Source organism: Macaca nemestrina, chromosome 4 (assembly GCF_043159975.1).
Source record: "Macaca nemestrina isolate mMacNem1 chromosome 4, mMacNem.hap1, whole genome shotgun sequence".
Classification (NCBI taxonomy): domain Eukaryota; kingdom Metazoa; phylum Chordata; class Mammalia; order Primates; family Cercopithecidae; genus Macaca; species Macaca nemestrina.
In genome coordinates, this window is record NC_092128.1 from 56,922,095 (window position 1) to 56,947,646 (window position 25,552).

Here is a 25,552-nt window from a genome sequence, read left to right on the forward strand (position 1 = left end):
TGCCTCAGAATAGGGGATGACATGGCTTTCTGGATACTTTGTATTAAGCAAGATAATCTTAAGGTGATCCCAGATTGCTCTGGAATTATTAATGCACACATTCAGTCCACTTTCTTTTTCTGTCATCTAGCTGTAGGTTTCTGTTTGCATATGCTGTTTCTTTTTTTGTTTTGTTTTTGTTTTTGAAACGGTGTCTTGTTATGTTGCCCAAGCTGGAGTGCAGTGGTGCAATCTCCGCTCACTACAACCTCTGCCTCACAGGTTCAAGCTATTTTCCTGCCTCAGCCTCCCAAGTAGCTGGGATTACAGGCACCCGCCACCACACCCGGATAATTTTTGTATTTTTAATAGAGGCAGGATTTCACCATGTTGGCCAGGCTGGTCTCCGACTCCTAACGTCAAGTCATCCGCCTCCCTCGGCATTTACTCATTTTACAAAAAACTCTGAGGGTGTACTATATGCTGGGAATGCAACAAAAAACAGACTGGCAAAATCCCTGCCCTTGTGGAGCTTATATGTTTGTCAAGGCGGTGGACAATACAAATTAACATATGTGGTCTGACATGTGATGGTAATTAGTGTTATTGAGAATATAGTTGGAATGAGGGGTAGGGAGAAAGCAGAGAATAGAAGGGGAAGTTTACAGTTTGACTAGGGGTAGTGGGAAAGGTTAGTGGTGTACTGTTAAACTGGTCCTCTGAAAAATGAAAGTTCTGATTTGTATGGTTTGCTGATTTCTGTGATAAATGGATTATTTACCATAATCATCACAGCAAAACTCTGAGGTAAATACTGTTATGTGCCATTTTGCAAACAGGAAACTGAGACAAAGAAGTTAAAAAGCTTGTCTCACAGTTAAATAGTGTGGGGCAAGAATTTAAACCCAGGTAGTTTTAAAGCCTTCACTAGGGTGATTTTGCCCCTCAAGGGACACTTAACAATGTCTAGAGAGATTTGGTTGTCACAACTGGGGTATGGGAGTGGACAGGCTGCTAATGGCATCTAACAGGTAGAGGCTAGGAATACTACTACACATCCTGCAATGCACAGGATGCAGCCCCCTTCCCCAAACAAAGACTTCTCTAAGCCAAAATGTGTGAGTGTCAACATTGGGAGACCTTGTCCAAGAGCTCGAGTTCTTTCTTAATCACTGTGCAATAATCAGAGTGACAGTGTCTTTTTTCCTTTAAGTTATCTAAGGTTTGATAAGTAGGTCTCCAGTAAATTTCTAGTTATTTTGATTTGGATTTTGTGTGTATGTGTGTGTGTGTGTGTGTGTAAGACAGAATCTCACTTTGTCACCCAGGTTGGAGTGCAGTGGGCGTACTGCAGCCTCTGCCTCCCAGGTTCAAGCAATTCTCGTGCCTCAGCCTCCTAAGTAGCTGGGATTACAGGTGCCCGCAACCATGCCCACCTAAGTTTTTGTATTTTTATTAAAGACGGGGTTTTACCATGTCAGCCAGACTGGTCTCAAACTCCTGACCTCAGGTAATCCACCCACTTCGGCCTCTCAAAGTACTAGGATTACAGGTGTGAGCCACTGCACCTGGCCTGGAAATTTATATTGGAAGTAATTGTACTGAGAGATATGTGCTTATTTACTGCTAGGTAACTATTTAATTCATTGCCTGAGTGCAGTGGCTCACGCATGTAATCCCAGCGCTTTAGGAGGCCAAGCTGGGCAGATTATTTGAGCTCAAGAGTTCAAGACCAGCCTGGGCAACATAGCAAAACTCAGTCTACACACACACACATACACACACACACAGCTTTGTTGGGTATGATGGTGTACACCTGTGGTCCCAACTACTCAGGATGCTGAATTTATCCATTTTAATTGCACAATTCAATGATTTTTTAAAAAAAGTAAACTCATAGAGTTTTGCAGCAATTAATGAAATCTAGTTTTAAGACATTCCCATCATCCCCAAAAGATCTGAGTCTTCAGCCCTGGGCAACTGTTAATCAGCTTTCTGTCTGTATAGATTTTCCTGTATAGTCTTTTGTGTCTAACTCTTTAACACATTTTTTTTTTTTTTAAACGAAGTCTCATTCTGTCACCCAGGCTGGAGTGCAGTGGCACGATCTCGGATTACCACCTCCCAGGTTCACGTGATTCTTCTGCCTCAGCCTCCTGAGTAGCTGGGATTACAGGCGCACACCACCATGCCTGGCTAATTTTTTGTATTTTTAGTAGAGACAGAGTTTCACTATGTTGGCCAGACTGGTCTCGAATTCCTGACCTCATGATCCGCCCCCACTCGGCCTCCCAAAGTGCTGGGATTACAGGCATGAGCCACCACGCCCAGCCTCTCGTTAACACATTTTAAAGATTCATTCATGATGTAGCATGCATCAATAGTTCATTCCTTTTTGTTGTTGAATAATATTCCATTGTATGGATGATGAACATATTAAATAATGCTGCTATGAATGTGTCATACAGCCTTCTCTGTTGACCTATGATTTTGTTCCTCTTGGATGGATAGCTAGCAAAACCATGGAGAGAAATAATTGCTTTCATTTTTTTGATACTTAGATTATTTCTAAATGTGCTTAATGAGAGCACCGGTCTGGCCGGGCGTAGTGGCTCACGTCTGTAATCCCACAACTTTGGGAGGCTGAAGCGGGCGGATCACTTGAGGTCAGGAGATCAAGACCAGCCTGGCCAATATGGTGAAACCCCACCTCTACTAAAAATACAAAAATTAGCTGGGCATGATGGCACATGCCTGTAGTCCCAGCTACTCAAGAGACTGAGGCAGGAGAATCACTTGAACCTGGAGGCAGAGGTTGCCAAGATGGTGCCACTACACTCCAACCTGGGTGACGGAGCTAGACACCGTCTCAAAAAAAAAAAAAAAGAGCACCAGTGAAGAATATTAAAACAGCCACCCAAGTTCTTTCTCGCTACTTCTAGTTCCCAGCACTTTGCCGGGTGTTAATGCTGGCCCAACATCATGGGTGCTGTGGCTTTCTCCCTAAAGTGTCACAGGAGCTAAGGGTGCTGCTTAACAAACTACAGAAGACGCAGGCAAGTGAAGGACACCCAGTCTGCTGTGGCAGAAAAGCCAGCTGGGAGGGCGGGGAGCAATCCTGAAAGTCCTGGATGACCCCACCATTGAACAGGGCTTGGTGTGTCATTGCTTCTAGGCCTTTTCAATGGACAGAACTGGGATGGATATCCACTTGTTTATTTGAAATCATGCATTTGTTCCATACTCCAATTCCAAGCCACCCCTTCTTTGCTCTATGGTCAGGTGAGTGAGAACAGGCGGCTACATTTTCAGCCTTGTTGCTCACCACTTCTTTCTTCCAGTAGTCCCATGTTGCTTCACACCTCTTCAGTACATGTACTTATTTAGACCCAGAGCCTTGGCTTTGAAATCAGACAACCCCAGTTTCAAATGTGGCGCTGCCATCTCAGTTTTGTGATTTGGGCATAACTCTGTGCATAGCGATAATAACTTCTATCTCCATGGGTGTGTGGTGAGGATAAAATACTTTGCTTAGAGGAAACGTTCATTCCATGGTAGCTATTTTTTATTAATTCTATATTTTTGAGCCTATTATGCTATCTATAATGCCCTATTTTGTTTTCTTTTTAATCAATTGGCAAACTTCTCATTCCCTGAGACCCAGCTTGTCACAGCTCTGAAGACTGCTGATATCCTCAAGATGTTCCTTACTCTCTTTCCTTGCTATTACTTTACTATGGATATATGAACAACATTATTGTGCTTATTACACGCAATAAATATTTGTTGGATGAATGATACTAAAATTCACATTTAAAATGCCAAAAAAATCAAAATACACATGATATGCTGTGTAAGTAGCATAATGTTGATTTTAAAATCTAATATGCTGTGAGTACATAATAGAAAGCAGTGACTACCAAATTTGCCTATAGAATTTAAATGGGGAGTTTTAAAAAGGGTATTTCTGTGCCCCATTTTTAATTTACTGAATTAAACTTACTGCAAGATGTAGTACTCCAGAAATCTTGGATTTTAATTTGCTTTCCCCAGCTGTTGAATGATTGGGGTAGATGAAATAAGATTGGCAAAATGTTGATAATTATTGAAGCTGGGTAATGGATATACAAAGATTCGTTATACTATTCTATTTTAGTGTATGCTTAAAATTTTCCATCTTCGAAAATTTTTTTAAAAAGGAAATTACCAGCCTGCATGTAGCCAGCCTGGCACCAGTCCTAACTATCATTTGGGAGCAATTGTTCTCATTTGGATTTAGGGTCACCTGAAACTTTACTGAGAGCCAGTGGTAAACCAACTATTGTATTCTGCCTTTGAGATACTTTGAATAGAGGCTAATATGCCATGTGAATAAGGGTAATTAACTGAGACCCCCTATTACTGGCAAACATGGTAAGAGGAAGCTTCCTGTAGTTATTCAGCCATCATTATCCTAACCACTGAATATTCTATTCTCATTTTCCAGAAGCATAGCTTTTTTTTGTATGTGTATTTCCTATCCCAAATGGCATATAAAAAGGGGGATGGGACATGTAAGGTGGCATGAAATAAATGACAGAGCGTTGACAAACATGTTGTAAACATTCTGTTTCTTAGAATACAGTGAGGAGATGAATAATTGCGCCAGAAGCAAGTATATCCTCCTTATATGTCTCTTCTACAAATTTCTAAAGAATATTTTTTTAAAAGTAAATTTATCAATTAAATTAGCAGAACTGGGCCTTAGTGCTATGTATAAAATTTGAGCCAGTGAAAAATAAATTAGTGACTATTAGTTGTTCTTTAATACTTTGCTAAGAAGTTTATTCATGTCTGTTAACATTTCAGTGTTTCCTTTTGTATTTTAACTGCCTTTGATATTCATTCATTGATTAGAAGGGATTATAATGTGATAATAATAATGGCATTTTATATGTTATATGTTATGGTCCCTTCTAATCCATAAACAACGAATACTAGGCAATTCTACTTCTTTAGGTTTTCATAATCTGAAAGCATCTAACCTCAACTACTTACTAACTATAAAAGAGAAAGGCAGTAACTTTCCCTCTTGGTAACCAAGCAATACCATAAAATACCAAGTGACCAAGGTTAACATCACAAGTACTGAAACATATGTATATCATGTATCCCCTGATGTGTTGTACTGAGAAGGACACAACATCATTCAGTGGTATTACCAAAAATTCATAACTTCGTTCCAGTCATTTAAAAAAAAATTAGAGAAACTTTTTTTAGGTTGAAGGAGACTAAGGAGAAATAAAAATTATTATTATTATTATTATTATTATTATTATTATTATCTTGAGATGGAGTCACACTCTGTCATCCAGGCTGGAGTGTAGTGGCGCGATCTCGGCTTACCACAACCTACCCTTCCTGGGTTCAAGCAATTCTCCCACCTCAGCCCCCTGAGTAGCTGGGATTACAGGCATGTACCACGATGCCCTGCCAATTTTTTTTGTTTTGTATTTTTAGTAGAGATGGGGTTTCGCCATGTTGGCCAGGCTGGTCTCAAACTCCTGACCTCAGGTGATCCGCCCACCTTGGCTGAGATTACAGGTGTGAGCCACTATGCCCGGCCACTAAAAGTTAAATTTGATATGAGATCCTTGAAAGAGAAAAAAGATTAAAAAACACTGATTTGTATAGTCTTGTTTAATTAATAGTTTTATAACAGTGTTGATTTTGTGGTATTATTGATCATTGTCCTATGGTTATATAATATGTTAATATTAGAGGAAGCTCAGTGAGAGGTATATGGAAATTCCTTCTATAAATCTAAAATTAGTTCTAAATAAAAAGTTTTAAACATCAGCACAAACTGGAAAAAACTATTTGCACTTCCTGTGACAGAGGGCTGATTTTTCTTTTTACATAGATTTCATAAAAATCAGTAGGACAAAACAGACATGGAAAAATGGGCAAAGGATATAAACAAGTGGTTTATGGAAAAAGAAATACACATAACCAGTAAATATATTAAAACATACAATCCTTTGCATAATTCAAGAAATGGAAATTAAATCAAGATCTTTTTACTTTTTGGTTTGTCAGTGACGAAAAGTTTGGTAATACCCAGTCACCCTTATGAAATAACCCTGTATAAATTGTTACATACCTTTTAGAAGGCAAGTAGCAATTCCTCTGTTAGGAATTTACCCTACAGCAATGCTGGTAACAGCTATATATACATTAGTGTTCACTGTAGTAATGTTTTTCATAGGAAAAAAAATGGCCCATCAGCAGAGTAGCTAAATAAAGAATGAAGCATTCACAGGATGGAATTCTCTGTTAAGCTAAAAAGACTGAGATAGGCTAGTGCAAGCTGAGTGCAGTGGCTCACACCTGTAATCCAAACACTGGGAGCCTGAAGCAGGAAGATCTCTAGCTCAGCAGTTTTCGGTTCTGATGAGCTATGATCGCACCGCTGCACTTCAGCCTGGGTGACAGAGTGAGACCTTGTCTCTGTATTTTAAAATAATAGTAAAAATAATAAAGTAAATCTTTTTGTGCTTTGGGAAGAGTTCCAAGATATACTATAAACTGAAAAGTAATGATACAGAACAGCATGTATAGGATGCTTGCATTTGTGTAGTAGTTTTTCAAAGTATATAGCTATATGTGTAATAAGTACACTTGGAAGGGGAAAAAAAACTTTAATATAGTATCTTGATGGGAGAGAGCCCTGGAATTGAAGGGCAGGGGAGGCTTTTCATTTTATACCTTTCTTTAAGGTCTAATTTTTTAAAATTATAAACATATTCCTTTAAAAAATAAATCAATAAAAATGTAAAAGAAAAATATACTTCATAAAATTTTTTGTAAAGATTTTTACTCTAAGCTACATTACCTAATAACTATTATTAGCCAGAGCAGTGTTGAGCACTTTTTATATATAATCTCAATTCATTAATTTGTTAAAATTTACTTTTTATAGTTTCTTGTGAAATATGAAAGTTAGATTTTTTAATAAGAATTTTAGCATATGGGCTTCTGTATCACTGGTTAGTATTCATCAGCCACCTGATATGTTTGTTAAAGGCTGCAGAGGCTGAAATACCTAGACTCTGCCCTAGTAAATCAGGGATAATGTCCTGGAATTTGCATTTTAAAAGAGTTCTAGAGATGATTCCTATTGCAACTTTAATACACTGCTTTACGTCACTGGTGGTGGTGGTTTTTTTTGCTGCTGTTGTTGTTTTGTTTTGTTTTAAGACAGAGTCTCGCTCTGTTGCCCAGGCTGGAGTGCAATGGCGCAATCTTGGCTCACTGCAACCTCTGCCTCCCAGCCAGGTTCAGGTGATTCTCCTGCCTCAGCCTCCAGAGTAGCTGGGATTACAGGTGCCCGCCAGGTGGTGGTTGTCTGAAAATTTATTTTATTTCCTTTCAGTGTAATGTTAGAAATTACCCTACTGATACCTAGAGTCCATTTTCATCCATTGTTTTTTAAAGTAAATGTTCTTAAGCTGTCTAACCTTACTTACACTTCATTACAAAATACCTGTGTGTCAACCATACATATTTTATGTATTTTTTTCTTGTAGTTGATCACAGCCGAGTTAAATTGACATTAAAGACTCCTTCACAAGATTCAGACTATATCAATGCAAATTTTATAAAGGTATGTACTAACTTCATATGGTGTTTCTCTGCCATATTAATGTCTTTCTACATACTAGTTTTGTAAAACCTTTTTGAATTGCTCGGACGTGGTACCAGCAGCAAAAGAAATAAAAATAAAACCACTGCCCTGGCACGTTGTTTTTATATGCTTTCCTTCTAGTCTCCTTATTCATATAGATAAATAGTTTGTACTTAGTTTTGTTATAGCAGAGATAACATTTTCTTTTTTATTTCTTCTTTTCCATGGAAGTCTTACCTATTACTAAATTATTTTCTCAGTTATCCCTTTGGGTTTGTGTGCACAAATGAACATGATCATTCCCTGTTGTTGACCCATATAGGTTGTTTCAGATTTTTAAAATAATAATATTGCAGTAAACATCTTTGTTCTTTTGAATAATTTCCTAGCATAAATTACTAGCGGTGGGATTACTGGATAATACTGATTTAAAATTCTAGAACATAGCCTTAAATATAAAACTTTTGACAGTTGTCTCTGTTTCGGGTGGCAACCCAAAATCCAACATTAAATAGTCTCTTTTTTATAACCTTTGTTTGGATACCCTTTGATGAAAAGCAGTCGAATTCTTTTCGAGATGGAGCCTCGCTCTGTCGCCCAGGCTGGAGTGCAGTGGCTCTTTCTCAGCTCACTGCAAGCTCCGCCTCCCGGGTTCCCGCCATTCTCTTGCCTTAGCCTCCCGAGTAGCTGGAACTACAGACACCCGCCACCACTCCCAGCCAATTTTTTGTATTTTTAGTAGAGATGGGGTTTCACTGTGTTAGCCAGGATGGTCTCGATCTCCTGACCTATGATCAGCCCACCTCTGGCTGCCAACGTGCTAGGATTACAGGCGTAAGCCACCGCACCCAGCGTCAAGTTCTTTATAGTTATCAATAGAGATAGATGCAAACTGCCACTTGATTCAGTTTAAATAAAAGGCTTTTTTTTCCATCAGCTAATCTGTGTTTTTGAATCTTTCAAGTGATATGATAATGTAATTTTCAGTTATTTTATATATGGTGTCTATACATATTTTCATATGTTTTTGTTGATAAAAATGTTAACTGATCAAAGTTTATGTAAGGCCAGGCACGGTGGCTCACGTTTGTAATCCCAGCACTTTGGGAGACTAGGCGGGTGGATTATCTGAGGTCAGGAGCTTGAGACCAGCCTGGCCAACATGGGGAAACCCAGTCTCTACTAAAAATGCAAAAATTAGCGGGTCGTGGTAGCACATGCCTGTAATACCAGCTTCTCGGGAGACTGGGGCAGGAGAATCGCCTGAACCCGGGAGGTGGATGTTGCATTGAGCCGAGATCACGCCACTGCATTCCAGTCTGGGTGACACAGCGAGACTCTTGTCTCAAAAAAAAAAAGTTTATGTGGTAAAATTAATATCTATGTCAATATTCAGCAGTCATGGTTTTAAACAAAAATTTCTTATTTAAACAAAGTTAAAAACCAAAATTAATACCTTAAATAAAAACTAATAAATTGATAGTTTGCTATTTCAGATGTTGTCAGTGTTCATATTCTTTTATAAGGGTGTTTGTTAAAAGTTATAGTTTTTAATTACGCTTAATGACACTGATTCATTGTATGAGTCAGTTATGTGCCAGTTTAGTAGTTTAGTCAGTGACCCTGTTTGGTATATTATCATGTTCATTATTAAAAACGTGTATGGTAGATGCCTGATAAACTTCAGAGTTGAATAGATAATGGAAGGTAGTTATGGAAGAAACTAAGAAAGAACTCTTTACTCGTTTTAGTATTGTTTTAGAATCAGAGCATGCTCTATATTTCTGCCACAGTTAGCTTTGTTAAGTAGGTATCAGGGCTTTTGTTTTTAATGCCTAGATAAGTAATAATTTTTAATTGGCATAAGGCGGTTCTTAAATACCTATTCTGTGCACCATATCCAGTAAACACACAAAAGTAATAGCAGTCATCAAAAGCTTAAGTGGATTGAATATATTTTGCCATGCTTTAATATACTATGAAAGGCACATTATTTAGAAATGGTTTAAGTTAAAACAACAGTATTACTAATACAATTTGAAACCTTTTATTTTGGGTAATGAAATATTTTTGGTAATCAAAATAAATGTGAAATTTGCTTTTAACCATTTTTAGGGCGTCTATGGGCCAAAAGCATATGTAGCAACTCAAGGACCTTTAGCAAATACAGTAATAGATTTTTGGAGGATGATATGGGAATATAATGTTGTGGTAAGTAATTTACTTTTCACAATAAATTTTGAGAAATACATATGTAATGATATAGGATGCTTTACTGAATAAGGAATGAGGGGATTTTTAAAAAATCCATAATTATGTTTACTTATTGCTGATGTTTACTAAAAAGATGGGTACATTTTTAGGATGTCTTATTAAATTTTTACAAACTAGGCTAAATATTTGAAGAAGAAGGTGTGATAACAATTTAAATTTTGTCCTAAGTTAGTAATGATACAACTATCAAACAACTTACAAAAATCAGAAAAGGATTAGTGCTCTAATAGGTCAGTAAAATACTTGATAGTACAGTTATACTCATTTAAGTTCCTCTTCTCAGAAAATATATATAAACACATAACTATAAATAAACTATAAATATACAGTGTAAGAGAATTTCATCTGCCCCTGGAGTTCATTCATTGCCCTCTTACTCTTTTGGATGAAGGGAAATAATGTGCCCTTAGATTTGGAAGCAGAGAAATTAGTTAGAATACTGCAAAGAGCTACCCTATACTGCTCTGTAGTACTCTTGAAACCTAACCATGTGCACTGATACTTTTCTTTGTGTGGATGTGGAAAATCAATAATGTGGAACTTTCATTTTTGTCTTACGGCTTTTTTATGGAATTGTAGTGATTCTAAAGCATTGACATCCTCTGGTCTTTGAAAGATTAATAAAAGGGGGGCACTTTTCCAGTTATTTGTATTTGCTGTACTTCACTTTAAAAACTAGATGTGCTTGGGGATTGACTGAGAAAGAGCATGAAGAAGCTTTCTGGATGATGGAAACATCCTGTGTCTTGATAAGATTTGTGTTGCACAGATGAGTGCATTTGTCCATACTCGGAGAATGTTCACTTTAGGATTTGTGTATCTCATTATATGTAAAATTTGCCTCAAGGGAAAAATACTGGAAACAATATAAAAATTATATTCTAGATTGGCCGGGTGCGGTGGCTCATGCCTGTAATCCCAGCACTTTGGGAGGCCGAGGTGGGCGGATCACGAGGTCAGGTGATTGAGACCATCCTGGCTAACACAGTGAAACCCTGTCTCTACTAAAAATACAAAAAATTAGCTCGGTGTGGTGGCGGGCACCTGTAGTCCCAGCTACTCAGGAGGCTAAGGCAGGAGAATGGCGTGAACCCAGGAGGCGGAGCTTGCAGTGAGCTGAGACCGCGCCACTGCACTCCAGCCTGGGTGACAGAGCGAGACTCTGTCTCAAAAAAAAAAAAAAATTATTGTGTTCTAGATAATAATATGCATGCTGAAGTATTTTTGGGGAGAGCATACTGATGTTCAAAACTTAACTTTGAAATGCATTTTTGAAACAAGATGGATTGATAGAGGGATAGCTATGTGATGAAACTGGTGAGATGTTAATGATAGAATATAGATGATGGCTATACAATGTTTACTGTAAAATTCTCTCAACTATGCTGTGTTTGAAAGTTTACATTATAAAACGGGGCAAAGCAGGTGTGATCACCTTTTAAAATTGTGTTAAATGCATTCAATATTTAAATAATTATAAATGTATTTTTAATGAATAGTGCTATTTATAATTAGGTAAATATCCTAAAAGTGGTATTTTAATATAATTTCAGAAGTCACAAAGTAAATCTGTAAGATTCACATAATTTAATTCAAACCAAAAAAATCATGTTAACTGGAACCAATTTAATTTGTTGCTATATAGTTAGCCTTTGTTTGGAAAGTCTAATTTTGATAATTTCTTTAACTTACACATTTAATATTGAAACTACTTTTTTAGGCAAGCCAATTATACTTCTCAGGGTGCAAAATTCTTGAAATCTGTATTTTATTAAAAAGTAAAATTGTGTTTAACTGATACATTCTTTATCTCACTCCCCACCATCACTTTTTAGATCATTGTAATGGCCTGCCGAGAATTTGAGATGGGAAGGGTACGTACAATCTATTCCTCTTATTATTTCATTTTTGGGGATAAATATTCTTGGTCTTTTATTATTATAGTCTGAACATAAGCAGTTAATGTAAATACTTGTTTTATATTGGGGTTCTGCTGTTGCTTTTTTTTCATACAAGGGACAAAATAATCTCTCAAGCATGTTGTTTTCTTTTATATTTTGTAAGTATATTTTATCACACACAGGCATACCTCAGAGATATTATAGGTTCAGTTCCAGACCACCACAATAAAGAAATTCAAACAAATTTTTTGTTTTTTTAGTACATATAAAAGTTACATTTATACTGTATTATAGTCTGTTAAATGTTCAGTAGCATTATACCTATAAAACACTTCATGCCTTAATTTTTTTTTTTTTTTTTCCTAGACAGGGTCTCACTCTGTTGTCCAGGCTGGAGTGCAGTTGTACGATCTTGGCTTACTGCAACCTCTGTCTCCCAGGTTCAAGCGATTCTCCTGCCTCAGCCTCCTGAGTAGCTGGGATTTTAGGCATGTCCCACCACACCCGGCTAATTTTTATAGTTTTAGTAGAGACGGGATTTCACCACATTGGCCAGGCTGGTCTGGAATTCCTGACCTCAGGTGTTCTGCCGACCTCGGCCTCCCAAATTGCTAGGATTACAGGTGTGAGCCACTGTGACCGGCCTTCCATGCCTTAATTTAAAAATAATTTATTGCTAAAAAACATTAATGATCATCTGAGCCTTCAGCTGGTTGTAATCTTTATGCTGGTCAAGGGTTTTGTTGACGTCGATGGCTGCTGACTCATCAAGGTGGCATTTGCTGAAGGTTGGGGTAGCTGTGGAAATTTTTGGTAAAAGACAGGACCAGGAATGGTAGCTCACATTTGTAATCCCAGCACTTTGGGAAGCGGAGGTGGGAGGATCACTTGAGCCCAGAAGGTTGAGGCTGCAGTGAGCTATGATTATGCCACTGTACTCCAGCCTGGGCAGAGGGAGTCTCCACCTCTAAATACGTAAAATAAGAAAACAGTGAAGTTTGCCACATTGATTGTCTCTTCCTTTCATGAAAGAATACTCTGTGGCGTGTCACGCTGATTGATACCAACAGCAATTGCGGTTCTACCCCCAGTGGAACTACTTTGAAAATTGGAGTCAGTCCTTTCAACCCCTTCCACTGCTTTATCAACTAAGTTGATGTAATGTCCTAAATCCTTTGTTGTCATTTCAGCAGTGTTCACAGCATCTTCACAAAAAGTATATTCCATCTCAAGGAAGTAGATTCCATCTCAAGAAAGCACTTTCTTTTCTCATCCATAAGAGGCAACTCCTCATCCATTCCAGGTTTTATCATGAGATTGTGGCAATTCAGTTCCATCTTCAGGCTCCACTTCTGATTCTCTTGTTGTTTCCACCACATTTGCAGTTACTTCCTCTACTGAAGTCTTGAACCCCTCAAAGTTATCACGAGGGTTGGAATTAACTTTTTCCAAACTCGTATTAATGTTGATATTTTGACCTCCCACGAATCATGAATGTAATTAATAGCATCTAGAATGCTGAATCCTTTCCAGAAGGTTTTCAGTTCACATTCCCTAGACCTATCAGAGTAATCATTATTTATGGCAGCTTTAGCTTTACAAAATATGTTTCTTAAATAATAAGACTTGAAACTCGAAATTAGTCCTTGATCCATGGGCTCTAGAATGGATGTTGTGTTAGCAGGCATGAAAACGTATTAATCTCCTTGTACATGTCCATCAGAGCTTTTGGGTGACCAGGTGCATTGTAAACAGAAATATTTTGAAAGGAATTTTTTTTTTCCAACCAGTAGTCCCCAGTAATGAGCTTAAAATATTCCTTAAACCATGCAATAGGGATGGGCTGGGGGTGGGGTTGAAAAAGCAAAAACAGATCTGTAAACAGATGTGCTGACATCCAGGCCTTATTCCATTTATAGAGCACAGACAGAGTTCATTTAGCATAATTTTTAGAGCCCTTAGGATTTTCAGAATGGTAAATGAGCATTAGCTTCAACTTAGTGTCACCAGCTGGCTTAACCCCTAACAAGAGAGTCAGCATGTCCTTTGAAGCTTTGAAACTAGGCATTGACTTATTTTCTCTAGCTCTGAAAGTCCTAGATGGCATCTTCTTTCAGTATAAGGCTGTTTCATCCATACTGAAAATACGTCATTTAGTATAGCTTGTTTCATCAGTGCTCTTAGCTCAGATCTTTGGGTAACTTGCTGCAGCTTCTACATCAGAATTTGGTGCTTCATCTTGCACTTTTATATTATGGGGACAGCTTCTTTTCTTAAACTTCATGAACCAGCCTTTGCTAGCTTCTAACTTTCCTTCTGCAGCTTTCTCACACTTTATAGAAATGAAGGAAGTTAGCTCCTTGCTCTGTATTAGGCTTTGGCTTGTAGAAATGTTGTAGCTGGTTTGATCTTTTAGACCACTAAAACTTTCTCCCTGTAAGCAGTAAAGCTGTTTGACCTATTTAATTGTTTGTGTGTTTCCTGGAGTAGTTCTTTTAATGTCCTTCAAGAGCTTTTCCTTTGCGTTCTAAACTTGGCTGTTTAGTACAAGAGGCCTACTTTCTGCCTATCTCAGTTTTCAACATGCCTTCTTCACTAAGCTTAATCGTTTTTAGCTTTTTTATTTAAAGTGAAAAGTATGTGACCCTTTTCACTTGAACACTTTGAGGCCATTGTAGGGTTATTAGTTAGTCTAATTTCAATACTGTGTCTCAGGAAATGGGAAAGCCTGAGGAGAGGAAGAGAGAGGGTACAAAAGCTTGTCAATGGAACAGTAAGAACGCTCACAACATCTGTTGATGAAGTTTGCCATTTTATATGGGAGCAGTTTGTAGCACCCAAAAACAGAGTAGTAACTTCAAACATCACTGATCAGATTACAATAACAGATATCATCATAATGAAAAAGTTTTGAATACTGCAAGAGTTTCCAAAATGTGACAGACCTGAAGTGAGCATTTGCTGTTGAAAAAATGATACCAATATACTTGCTTGGTGCAGGGTTGCCACAAAACTTCAATTTGTAAAATATGCAGGATCTGAGAAACACAGGAAAATGAGGTATTCCTGTACTTAACAATAATTAATTATGTATTGTTACTTAGTAATCTTCAAATATTCAGTGGTGTTGTAAGTAGAATACCATCTGTGGACTGAAATAGAGAGGTATTTTTAAATAGGAATAAAATTGAACAAGTGAAAATACATTATAAAAAATCTGGTTATTAATATATGGTTTGAATTTTTGTTCATTTGTTTGTTTGTTTTGAGATGGTGAGACAGAGTCCTGCTCGGTCAGTCAGGCTGGAGTGCAGTGGCACAATTTCAGCTCACTGCAACCTCCATCTCGCGGGTTCAGGCAGTTTTCCTGTGTCAGCCTCTTGAGTAGCTGGGACTACACGCACCTACCATCAAGGCTCAGCTCATGTTTGTATTTTTAGTCGAGGTGGGGTTTCACTGTGTTGGCCAGGCTGGTCTCAAACTCCTGACCTCAGGTGATCCAACTGCCTCTGTCTTGCAAAGTGCTGGGATTACAAGCATGTAATCCCATGTAATCCACCGCACGAGGCCTGAATATTTTGATGAGTCTGTTTGTTAATACCACAATATGTTTTGTTTGTTTCCTATCTTCAAAGCTGAGAGAAGATAATTTCTTACCCTGATTTTCTACCATTGGTATTTTTATGCTATGTCAAAGTAAAATTTATTTCAAAACTATTATGGTGTCCTACAGCATCATATTCTGTCCTCACTGTAGGAAGTAATGATAGAGTTACAGATAATTTGTATTTACATAAAACTTATAAAGTGTGGTCTTCTATAAATGTGACATACAAATCAAACTTACAAATTACATAGTGATTTTATTCAAAGTTTTTTATACTAATGTAATTAATATAGTTAAAATTATCTTTAATTTGTAAATATGTTAATTTTTTTCAGTAAGTAATATATTGCAAAAGATACATCTTTCAGTTATGTTGCATAAACAGTAGGGAAACCTTAATTTATTCCATTACTCCCAACTATTTCCTTTGTCAGTATTAAGTAATGTTGGACAGAAAGTGAATAAAATGAGAAAATATAAAAACTGAGAAATTATTAAATAATCAAGTTATCTAAGTGTTGTCAATATGTACGTTAATATTATTAATCAATTGTCTTAGAGAATTTAAATGTCACTCTCCTAATGTTTTAAGTTACTGATAAGGTTCAGGATGTATTTCTCTTTTCATTATATTAGTAAGCTCATAGTATATATCAAGTTATTGATGAAAAATCAAGTAGGCCGGGTACGGTGGCTCACACCTGTAATCCCAGCACTTTGGGAGGCCGAGGTGGGTGGATCACGAGGTCAGGAGATCGAGACCATGGTGAAACCCCGTCTCTACTGAAAATACAAAAAATTAACCAGAAGCGGTGGCAGGCACCTGTAGTCCCAGCTACTCGGGAGGCTGAGGCAGGAGAATGGTGTGAACCCAGGAGGCGGAGCTTGTAGTGAGCCGAGATTGTGCCATTGCACTCCAACCTGGGTGACAGAGCGAGACTCAGTCTCATTTAAAAAAAAAAAAAATCAAGTAGTATTGAGTACAAATTTTTTGAAGCTGAGGTTTTTGTAATTCACTGTGTCTTGTTAGTAATAGATTATGAGTGAGTTAGGACCTATGAAATTATCTGATAACCTTGACTTTGATCTTGACTTTGAATATGACCTGGTAGAAAAAGCATAGATAAATAAATCAGACAAACCTACCTTTTACAAGCATTTTGACCATGGTGCAGTACAGTTCACTCTGAGCTTCAGTTTCCTCACATTTGAAAGGAAATAATACCCACCTTGCAGTGTTAGAGATTATGTGTATGTGATATTTAACACATAGTTTTTGATATCATTATTAGTTTTATACCAGGAATATAAGTAACAATATAATCTTATTACTGCTCATCTGAATGAGGGGCATTGTTAGTCACACTGCTTTCTGTTCTTCCCTAAATTAATCTCTTACAACTTGTTTTCGATCTGTTTCAAGGTATTAACGTTTTGTCAGGTAAAAGATTAAAAAGAATTTTTTTAAACATTTCAGAAAGAATTTAAGGTCCAAGTGTAGTGGCTCACGCCTGTAATCCCAGCTACTTGGGAGGCTAGCGGGGGAGAATTGCTTGAGTCCAGGAGTTTGAGATCAGCTTCGGCAACATGGCAAGACCCCATCTCTCTTTTTTTTTAAATCTTTTTGTGTGCGTGTGTGTGTGGGGAGAGACAGTCTTGCTCTGTCACCCAGGCTTGAGTGCAGTGGCGTGATCTCAGCTCTTTGCAACTTCCATCTCCCAGGTTCAAACGATTCTCATGTCTCAGCCTCCTGAGTAGCTGGGATTAAAGGCATGTGCCACCATGCCTGACTAATTTTTTTGTATTTTTGAGTAGAGACAAGGGTTTGCCATGTTGGCCAGTCTGGTCTTGAACTCCTTGCCTTAAGTGATCCATCCACATTGGCCTCCCAAAGTGCTGGGATTATAGGCATGAGCCACCGCGCCCAGCCTCCATCTATTTAAAAAAAAAAAATAGCTGGGTGTGGTACCACACGCCTGTGGTCCCAGCTTCTCAGGAGGCTGAGGTGGGAAGGTCACTTGAGCCTAGAAAGTAGAGGCTGCAGTGAGCCATGATTGCACCCCTGCACACTCCAGCCTGGGTGACAAAGCGAGACCCTGTCTCAAAAAAAGAATTTAATTTTATCATTTTTCTGTAAACGTCTCTTGGAAAATGAGATTTGAAGTTACCTGTGTTTTTAAGCCTCTAAAATATTAGCTAACCCAACATACCAGACAGTTCTACTTTGTTTCTCTGTGAGCATTACTGTCAACTTATAGTTCATTCAACCTATTGGTAATAACTCCATTTACTATATTTGAAACTGTGAGGATTTAATTAGGAATTCATTAACCAATGCTTTTCCCACTGCTGAAAAGGTTTATTTAAGCTAGATGGTCACTTAGAGACTTGGATTTTATTGGGCCTTGATACAAAATGCATCATTTCTTAACATCTGAATCATTCTATCTTCCGTAAAGTTAGGCTTTTCATTCACTAACCTGATTTTCTGAAATGATGAGGTGCTTGATATTAGAAATTGATGAAAATTTAGTATTCTTTTTCTATACCTGTTTAAAATAGGAAGGTAAGAGGAGAAATTATTTGACTACACTTTCTGTAATCTCAAATAAAATTGGATAGTTAAAATAATACATCATGTTTGTGTAGGGGTTTTACCATCTATGGTACATTTGAAATACACTCATTTAACAAACATGCAACAACTCTGTAAGATAAGGATTATTATTCCTGTTTTTACAGATAAAGAAACTGAAGGTCAATAAAGAAGTAGAATTAGTACTTGCAAAATTCTTCTGATTCCAAGTAGAATACTCTTTCCACTTCATCACATATTTTACATTTAATGAGAATTCAGCCAGATATTTATAGAGATTGTCATGTTACAAGCAATCAAACTTGCTTAGCAACCTTTATACCAAATGGACCTCCTCGTACCAGACACTTTTTAAAAATTACTTTTTCTTACCTAGAGGAGGATCTTTGGTTTACTATGTAGAGCTGGCAGATAGCAATGAACAGTTATGCACTTAAGTCAGTAAGGTTCTTATGACTATTCTTGGAGAAGACACAGTAGCCTATTTTTAAAAACAATTGGGTAAGCTAAGCTCTCTCATCTCCATGCTTACTAATGTGAGTTTTTCTGTTTTGGGGAAGTAGAAGTAAGCAGAACCCCAGGACACAAAATATTTATAACAGTTTAAGAAAAATTTATATGAATTACTTACTAATTTTTTTTTGGATGACAGAAAAAATGTGAGCGCTATTGGCCTTTGTATGGAGAAGACCCCATAACATTTGCACCATTTAAAATCTCTTGTGTAAGTATCCATTTTTATAAACACTTTTTTTCAGAAAATTGGCATGCTAAACTAATGAATAATTAAATTATAATGTGGTATGAACCCAGGTTTATAGATGCCAAGGACTCACAAACCTATACTTACATTTTAAAAAAGTATTTGTTTATATGCTGCTTTTAAATTTGGAAGCTTTTGGGATGACTTTTCATAAATGTATATTTTTCTTGTATCTTACTATATTAATTTTGTGTTAACCTTTGTATATCAATTGATAGTAAGTGTTTACATGTAAATGAAGTAACTGTACTTTTAGTATTTGGAAATAGTGTATTCATTTCAAATTGATTAAATGGGAAAGACTTGATAACTGGAGTATAGTGTATCATATTTACCCTTCATATCTAATTGTGGTCTCAAAAATTGTTATAATTATGTATAAAGATAAGTTTAAGAACTACCATACTAGAAGTAAAGATTGGTCCTTTCTGGCAGATTATTTGATATGAAACTTAAAATGTTTTCTTAATATGTAATGACCTCTGGAAATGAATTAAATTCAAGCTCAAAAGCTAACACAGCAAAAATCTGAGAAAATGAATCAAAAAACAAAAACATTGAAGGAAATAAGAAGAGTAGGAAAAAGAAAGGCATGGACAGAAAGAAGGAAAATGTAAGTGAATTTTAAAATAAAAGCAATAGTTTTCTTTAGGTGCCAAAGACTGTAATTCAACATAACATAAAAATTAATTAATTTAGGCCAGGCACGCTGGCTTATGCCTATGATCCTACCACTTTGAGAGGCCAAGGCGAGTGGATCACTTGAGGTCAGGAGTTCGAGACCAGCCTGGCCAACATGGCAAAACCCCCTTTCTACTAAAAATACAAAAATTAGCTAGGCGTGGTGACGGGTGCCTGTAATCCCAGCTACTCAGGAGGCTGAGGCATGAGAGTTGCTTGAATCTGGGAGGCAGAGGTTGCAGTGAGCTGAAATTGCACCATTGTACTCCAGTCTGGTCAATAAGAGTGAAACTCCCATCTCAAAAAAAAAAAAATAATTAATGAATTTGCCTATATCAGGGTTCTCCAGAGCTTCAGAACCAATAGAATAAGAGGGGGTGTGTGTGCATCTGTGTGTATGTGGATACATTTAAGGAGATTTATTATGAGGAATTGGCTCAGGCAGTTATAGAGACTGGCAGGTCCAAGATCTGCAGGGTAGGCTGGAGATCCTGGAGAACCAATGCTGCAGTTTCAGTCTGAATGCTAATAAGCTGGAGACCCAGGAGAGCTGATGTTCAGTTCTAGTTTGAAAAGTCTGTTGTAGAATCAGGATGAGCCGGTGTTGCAGATGAAGGCAGCCTGCTGGAGAATTCTGTCTTGCTTCATGAGGCTGGTCCTTTTGTTGTATTCAGGCCTTCAACAGATTGGATGAGGCCCACAAACATTATGGAGGACAGTTTGCTTTACTCAGAGACTACCAATTTAAATGTTAATCTCCTCCAAAAACATCTCACAGAAATAACTAGAATAATGTTTGACCAAATATTCTGGGCACACTGTGGCCCCGCCAAGTTGACAGATAAAATTAAGTATCACATTCCCTATTCAGAGTTTCTTGTTTTTGACTTTGTTTTCCATGATTAAATGAAATATAATTTATGTGGTTTTACTTGTCATTGCTGAGTTCAAGAACTCCATAATTTTATGACTTAGTTATACTTATGACTGAATTCCTCTCATACATACCCAAAGTTTAGTGCTTTCTAGGTTGACATAAAAACAGACAGGACCAAATCTGTATCATGCTGTCTACTTTATAAATCAATGTTGTTTTTATAATAACTATAACTCACTATTGAACTTTTTGGATATAATAGTCAATATTCTTAAGGTGCTGATCAGAATTAACTATTTGTGGGGTAAGTGTAAAAATTTTAGGCCAGGTGCAGTGGCTCTCACCTGTCATCCCAGCACTTTGGGAGGCTAAGGTGGGAAGGATTGCTTGAGCCCAGGAGTTTGAGACAAGCCTGGGCAAAATAGTGAGACATTATTAACTTTTTTTTTTTTTTTTTTTTTTTTTTTTTGAGATGGAGTCTCGCTCTGTCGCCCAGGCTGGAGTGCAGTGGCCGGATCTCAGCTCACTGCAAGCTCCGCCTCCCGGGTTTACGCCATTCTCCTGCCTCAGCCTCCCGAGTAGCTGGTACTACAGGCGCCCGCCACCTCGCCCGGCTAGTTTTTGTATTTTTTAGTAGAGACGGGGTTTCATCGTGTTAGCCAGGATGGTCTCGATCTCCTGACCTCGTGATCCGCCCGTCTCGGCCTCCCAAAGTGCTGGGATTACAGGCTTGAGCCACCGCGCCCGGCCCTTTATTAACATTTTTTAAAATGTTAAAAATCCTACTGCATTTCATTTTATTTGGCTTGAATAATACCAAATACACACCACACTGTCTACTTCAGTGAGGAAACACCAACACTCCTTCACCAATCCAGAAATAAATCTGAAATATTAGATTCCTCGACAGCATAGAAACCTAGTTCTGTGTAGTGTGGTTGTTTTGGACATTTGTAAATTTATTTTTAAAGTTTTATTTATTTGTATATATCTTTTTGAGACAGGATTTTGCCGTCACCCAGGTTGGAGTACAGTGGTCTGATCATGGCCCACCGCAGCCTCAATCCCCCGGGCTCAAGTGATTCTCTCACCTCAGCTTTCTGAGTAGCCAGGGCTGCTGGCATGGGCCACTACTAATTTTTGTCTTTTTGTAGAGACGGGGTCTCCCTGTGTTGCCCAGACTGGTCTTGAACTCCTGAGCTCAAGCAGTTTGCCCACCTTGGCCTCCCAAAGTACTAGGACTACAGGCCACCACACCCGGCCGAACATTTGTAAATTTAGATATAATAAGATAACTATAGTGAATATTGCAATTCAAGAGAAAATATAGTGCTTAACATTCAACAACAAACCAGCTTGAAATTTTTGAATATTTGGGAGTCAGGAATAGTAAACAATTTACAATAATGGATATAGGGAAGAATGCAATAGTTTTATAATGTAGAAAATGAATTGGTTCTTGGGGGATAGTTTTCCAATTAAACTAAAATATATATTCTATAAACAGTTCTCAAAGAAAAAAAACACAGAAAGATTTATTAAAAAGAAAAAAGTAGATAACTTGAAAGGTCTCTAGATAAGTGATTTGGTTTGATTTTGTTAGTAGTGACTGGTTTAATTTGTCAGCATCAGGATTGATCCATGCTGAAGAAACATTTTCTTTGATGATTTAAGAATGGAAGGTAATTTGTTTGTCTCTTATTGATTCAGACAGCTCAGGATTTGTTATCATTGACTTAACTGCAAACAAAAATCAAATTTATAAATAGCATGTTGGTAAAAATATTCATAGTAAGTCATTTGACTACTTGGCAGTCAGAGTTTGAGACTGAGAAATGACAGTCTTTTCTGGAGCTCTCTCTTGATGTGGGATGAGGACAAGGGTAAAGTCATGGTGAAAGGGTGAAGACTGGTTAGCAGGAGCTCAATCATATGTTGCCACATGTAACCACTTAGACTTGATGTCAGCACACTACCCATGGCTCAGATCTAGCCCACTGCCTGTTTTGTAAATAAAGTTTTGTTACAACACATCTGTGCCCATTAATTTATGAATTTTTCTATCACAATAGCAAAGTTGTGTAGACAAAGACTTTATGGCCCCAAAAGCCAAAAATATTTACTATCTGGTCCTTTACAGAAATATTTGAAAAAGTTCAAATATTATTTGAAAAGTTCAAAGTAAATTACTATGATTTTTAAAAATTAAAGCAGGTATAGTAGTATTATTTTTATTAATAAAACAACATACACCATTGTTCTTCATAATCCTTGTTCTGAACTATTTGTGGTTTTAACCAATAAGGCAAAAAGAATAATTTGCTTAGTGATAGACTGATGTAGATTAATACTTTGACTAAATCACAGCGAGAGACCTTTTAAAGTGGTTATGTTATCGTCAACCACAATAATAATAATAATAATTTGGGGTGTTCTTCCCTTTTCCTTCTTCAGTTGCTATCCAGTTAATTGAAACTTGAATGTTAGGGAAAATCATGCGTTTTGGAAAGGTAAAATGGTTGAAGATGGGATATGGTGGTTGGTACTGAGGAATGACATTCTATTTATATTTACATGATTCTGGGAGTGGTTACTACTTTGCAGATACTTTATTGGGTGATAGATGCTTAAGTAATTCATTTACTCACTTTTTTTAGGTATAAGTAAAACTTACAAAAGCAAATTGATGTTTTTTTCTTTACTGTCTATACAAGTTTTTTTAATGAACTTTTTTTTTTCAAGTTTCTTAGTGTAGTAAGTAATATGATTCCCAAATTCACTTTTCTTACATACTGTTTGGGTCTATCTGTTAGGAGACTTTATCTAATAGGAGACTTTGTTTTAAGGCTTGTTTGTTTGTTTGTTTTAGTGTTTTCATTTTTTGTTTTGAGACAGGGTCTCACTGTGTCACCCAGACTGGAGTGCAGCAACGTGATTGCAGCTCACTGTATCCTTGGCCTCACTGCTGGGCTTGGTGATCCACCCACCTCAGCCTCCCAAGTGGCTGAGACCACAGGCCTATGCCTCAATGCCCAGCTAGTTTTTGTATTTTTTTTGTGGAGACAGGATTTTGCCATGTTGTTCAGGCTGGTCTTGAACCCCTAAAGCGATCCACCCACCTCAGCCTCCCAAACTACTGGCATTACAGTGTGAGCCGCTGCCTAACTTTTTCAAGACTTTTTTTTTTTTTTTTAGAGCAGTTTTAGGTTCACAGCAAAATTGAGAGGAAGGTACAGAGATTTCTTATATACACCCTGTCCCCACACATGTAGCCCTCTCATTATCAACATTCCCTTCCAGAGCGGTCTCTTTGTTACAATTCACAAACCTACACTGACAAGTCATTATCACTAAGAGTTCACAGTTTACATTAGGGTTCATTCTTGGTGTTATACATTCTGTGGGTTTGAAGAAATACATGGTGACGTGTTTCCACCATTGTAGTATCTTACAGAATAGTGTCATTACTCTAAACGTCCTGTGCTCCACCTATTCATTCATTCCTCTCACTCCCTTCCCAAACCTAGGTAGTCATTATTTGTACTGTCTCCATAGTTTTACCTTTTCAAGAAGTCATATAGTTTGTTTTTGTTTGTTTGTTTGTTTTGAGACGGAGTCTCGCTCTGTCGCCCAGGCTGGAGTGCAGTGGCACTGTCTGAGCTCACTGTAACCTCTGCCTCCTGGGTTCAAGCAATTCTCTTGTCCCAACCTCCTGAGTAGCTGGGATTACAGGTGCACGCCACCATGCACAGCTAAGTTTTGTATTTTCGTAGAGATAGGGTTTTACCATGTTGGCCAGGTTGGTCTCAAACTCCTGACCTCAAGTGATCCACCTGCCTCGGCCTCTCAAAATGCTGGAATTATAGGTAGGCATGAGCCACCGCGCCTGGCCCAGAAGTCATATAGTTTGAATCATACAGTATGTAGCCTTTTCAGGTTGGCTTATTTCACTTAGTAATGTGCATTTAGGGTTCATCCATATCTTTTCATGGCTTACTAGCTTTTTTTTCCCTCTTGCCGTTATTTTTAATTGACACATATTATCTATACTTATTAATGGGGTACACGTGATTTTGGTACATGTATGTATAATTTAAAATGTGGAGTGATCAAATCAGGATAATTAGTGTGTCTATCACTTCAGACATTTACAAATTGATGACTTTTAGAGTTCTAAAATAATTATCAGGTATATCTGGAATTTTAAAGGTTAATTTTATATTGTGGACTTTGACACAAGTATTTTATTTGTTTTGATGTGTCTTTTTGTTTTAACGTTTTCACTGACTTACAAATGTTTCTCTTTATTTAGGAGGATGAACAAGCGAGAACAGACTACTTCATTAGGACACTCTTACTTGAATTTCAAAATGTAGGTATTTACCATTTATAGACTGTCTCTAAGAATAGTTTTCAGGTCAGGTAGAGTGACTCATGCCTGTAATCCCAACACTTTGGGAGGCTGAAGTGGGAGGGTGACTTGAGTCCAGGGGTTCAAGACTAGCCTGGACAACATAGTGAGATCTTGTCTCTACAAAAAGAAAAAAGTCAGCTGGGCATGGTGGCATGTGCCCGTAGTCCCACTCACTCAGAAGGCTGAGCCTGGGGGGTTGAGGCTGCAGTGAGCCATGATTGTGCCACTGGACTCCAGCCTGGGCAACAGAGCGAGACTCTCAAAAATGGTTTTGAGAATAGAGAATAGTTTTCAAAGAGAAGATACAGAGAGGGAGGGGAGCATGGGCTGAAAAGCCACCTATTGGGTAGTATGCCCACTCCCTGGGTAATAGGATCATTTGTATTCCAGACCTCAGTGTCATACAATATACCCATGTAACCTGCACATGTACCCCTTTATCCAAAATAAAAGTTGAGGCCAGGTGTGGTGGCTCACGTGTGTAATCCCCAACACTTTAGGGGGCTGAGGCGGGTAGATTGCTTGAGGCCAGTAGTTTAAGACCAGCCTGGCCAACACGGTGAAGCCCCATCTCTACTAAAAAATACTAAAATTAGCTGGGCATGGTGGTGCACACCTATAATCCCAGTTATTCGGGAGGCTGGGGCATGAGAATTGCTTGAGCCTGGGAGACAGAGGTTGCCATGAGCCGAGATGGCGCCACTGCACTCCAGCCTGGGCAGCAGAGCAGGACTCTGTCTCAAAAAAATAAAATAAATTTAAAAACTAAAAATAAAATTTTTTTAAGATAGAAA

At 37.7% G+C, this 25,552-nt stretch overlaps 1 protein-coding gene across 3 annotated transcripts in view; it reads left to right on the forward strand.

Moving 5' to 3' along the window:
- The window catches only part of LOC105475366 (protein tyrosine phosphatase non-receptor type 12), a 105,519-nt gene that overhangs the window by 36,601 nt on the left and 43,366 nt on the right, over positions 1-25,552 (forward strand). For all 3 annotated transcript variants that reach the window (XM_011730556.3, XM_011730557.3, XM_011730558.3), the window contains exons 3-7: positions 7,548-7,624; positions 9,761-9,856; positions 11,755-11,793; positions 18,676-18,747; positions 24,657-24,716. In XM_011730556.3, coding sequence (XP_011728858.2) covers positions 7,548-7,624; positions 9,761-9,856; positions 11,755-11,793; positions 18,676-18,747; positions 24,657-24,716 — 344 coding nt within the window. The remainder of the gene's footprint in view (positions 1-7,547; positions 7,625-9,760; positions 9,857-11,754; positions 11,794-18,675; positions 18,748-24,656; positions 24,717-25,552) is intronic.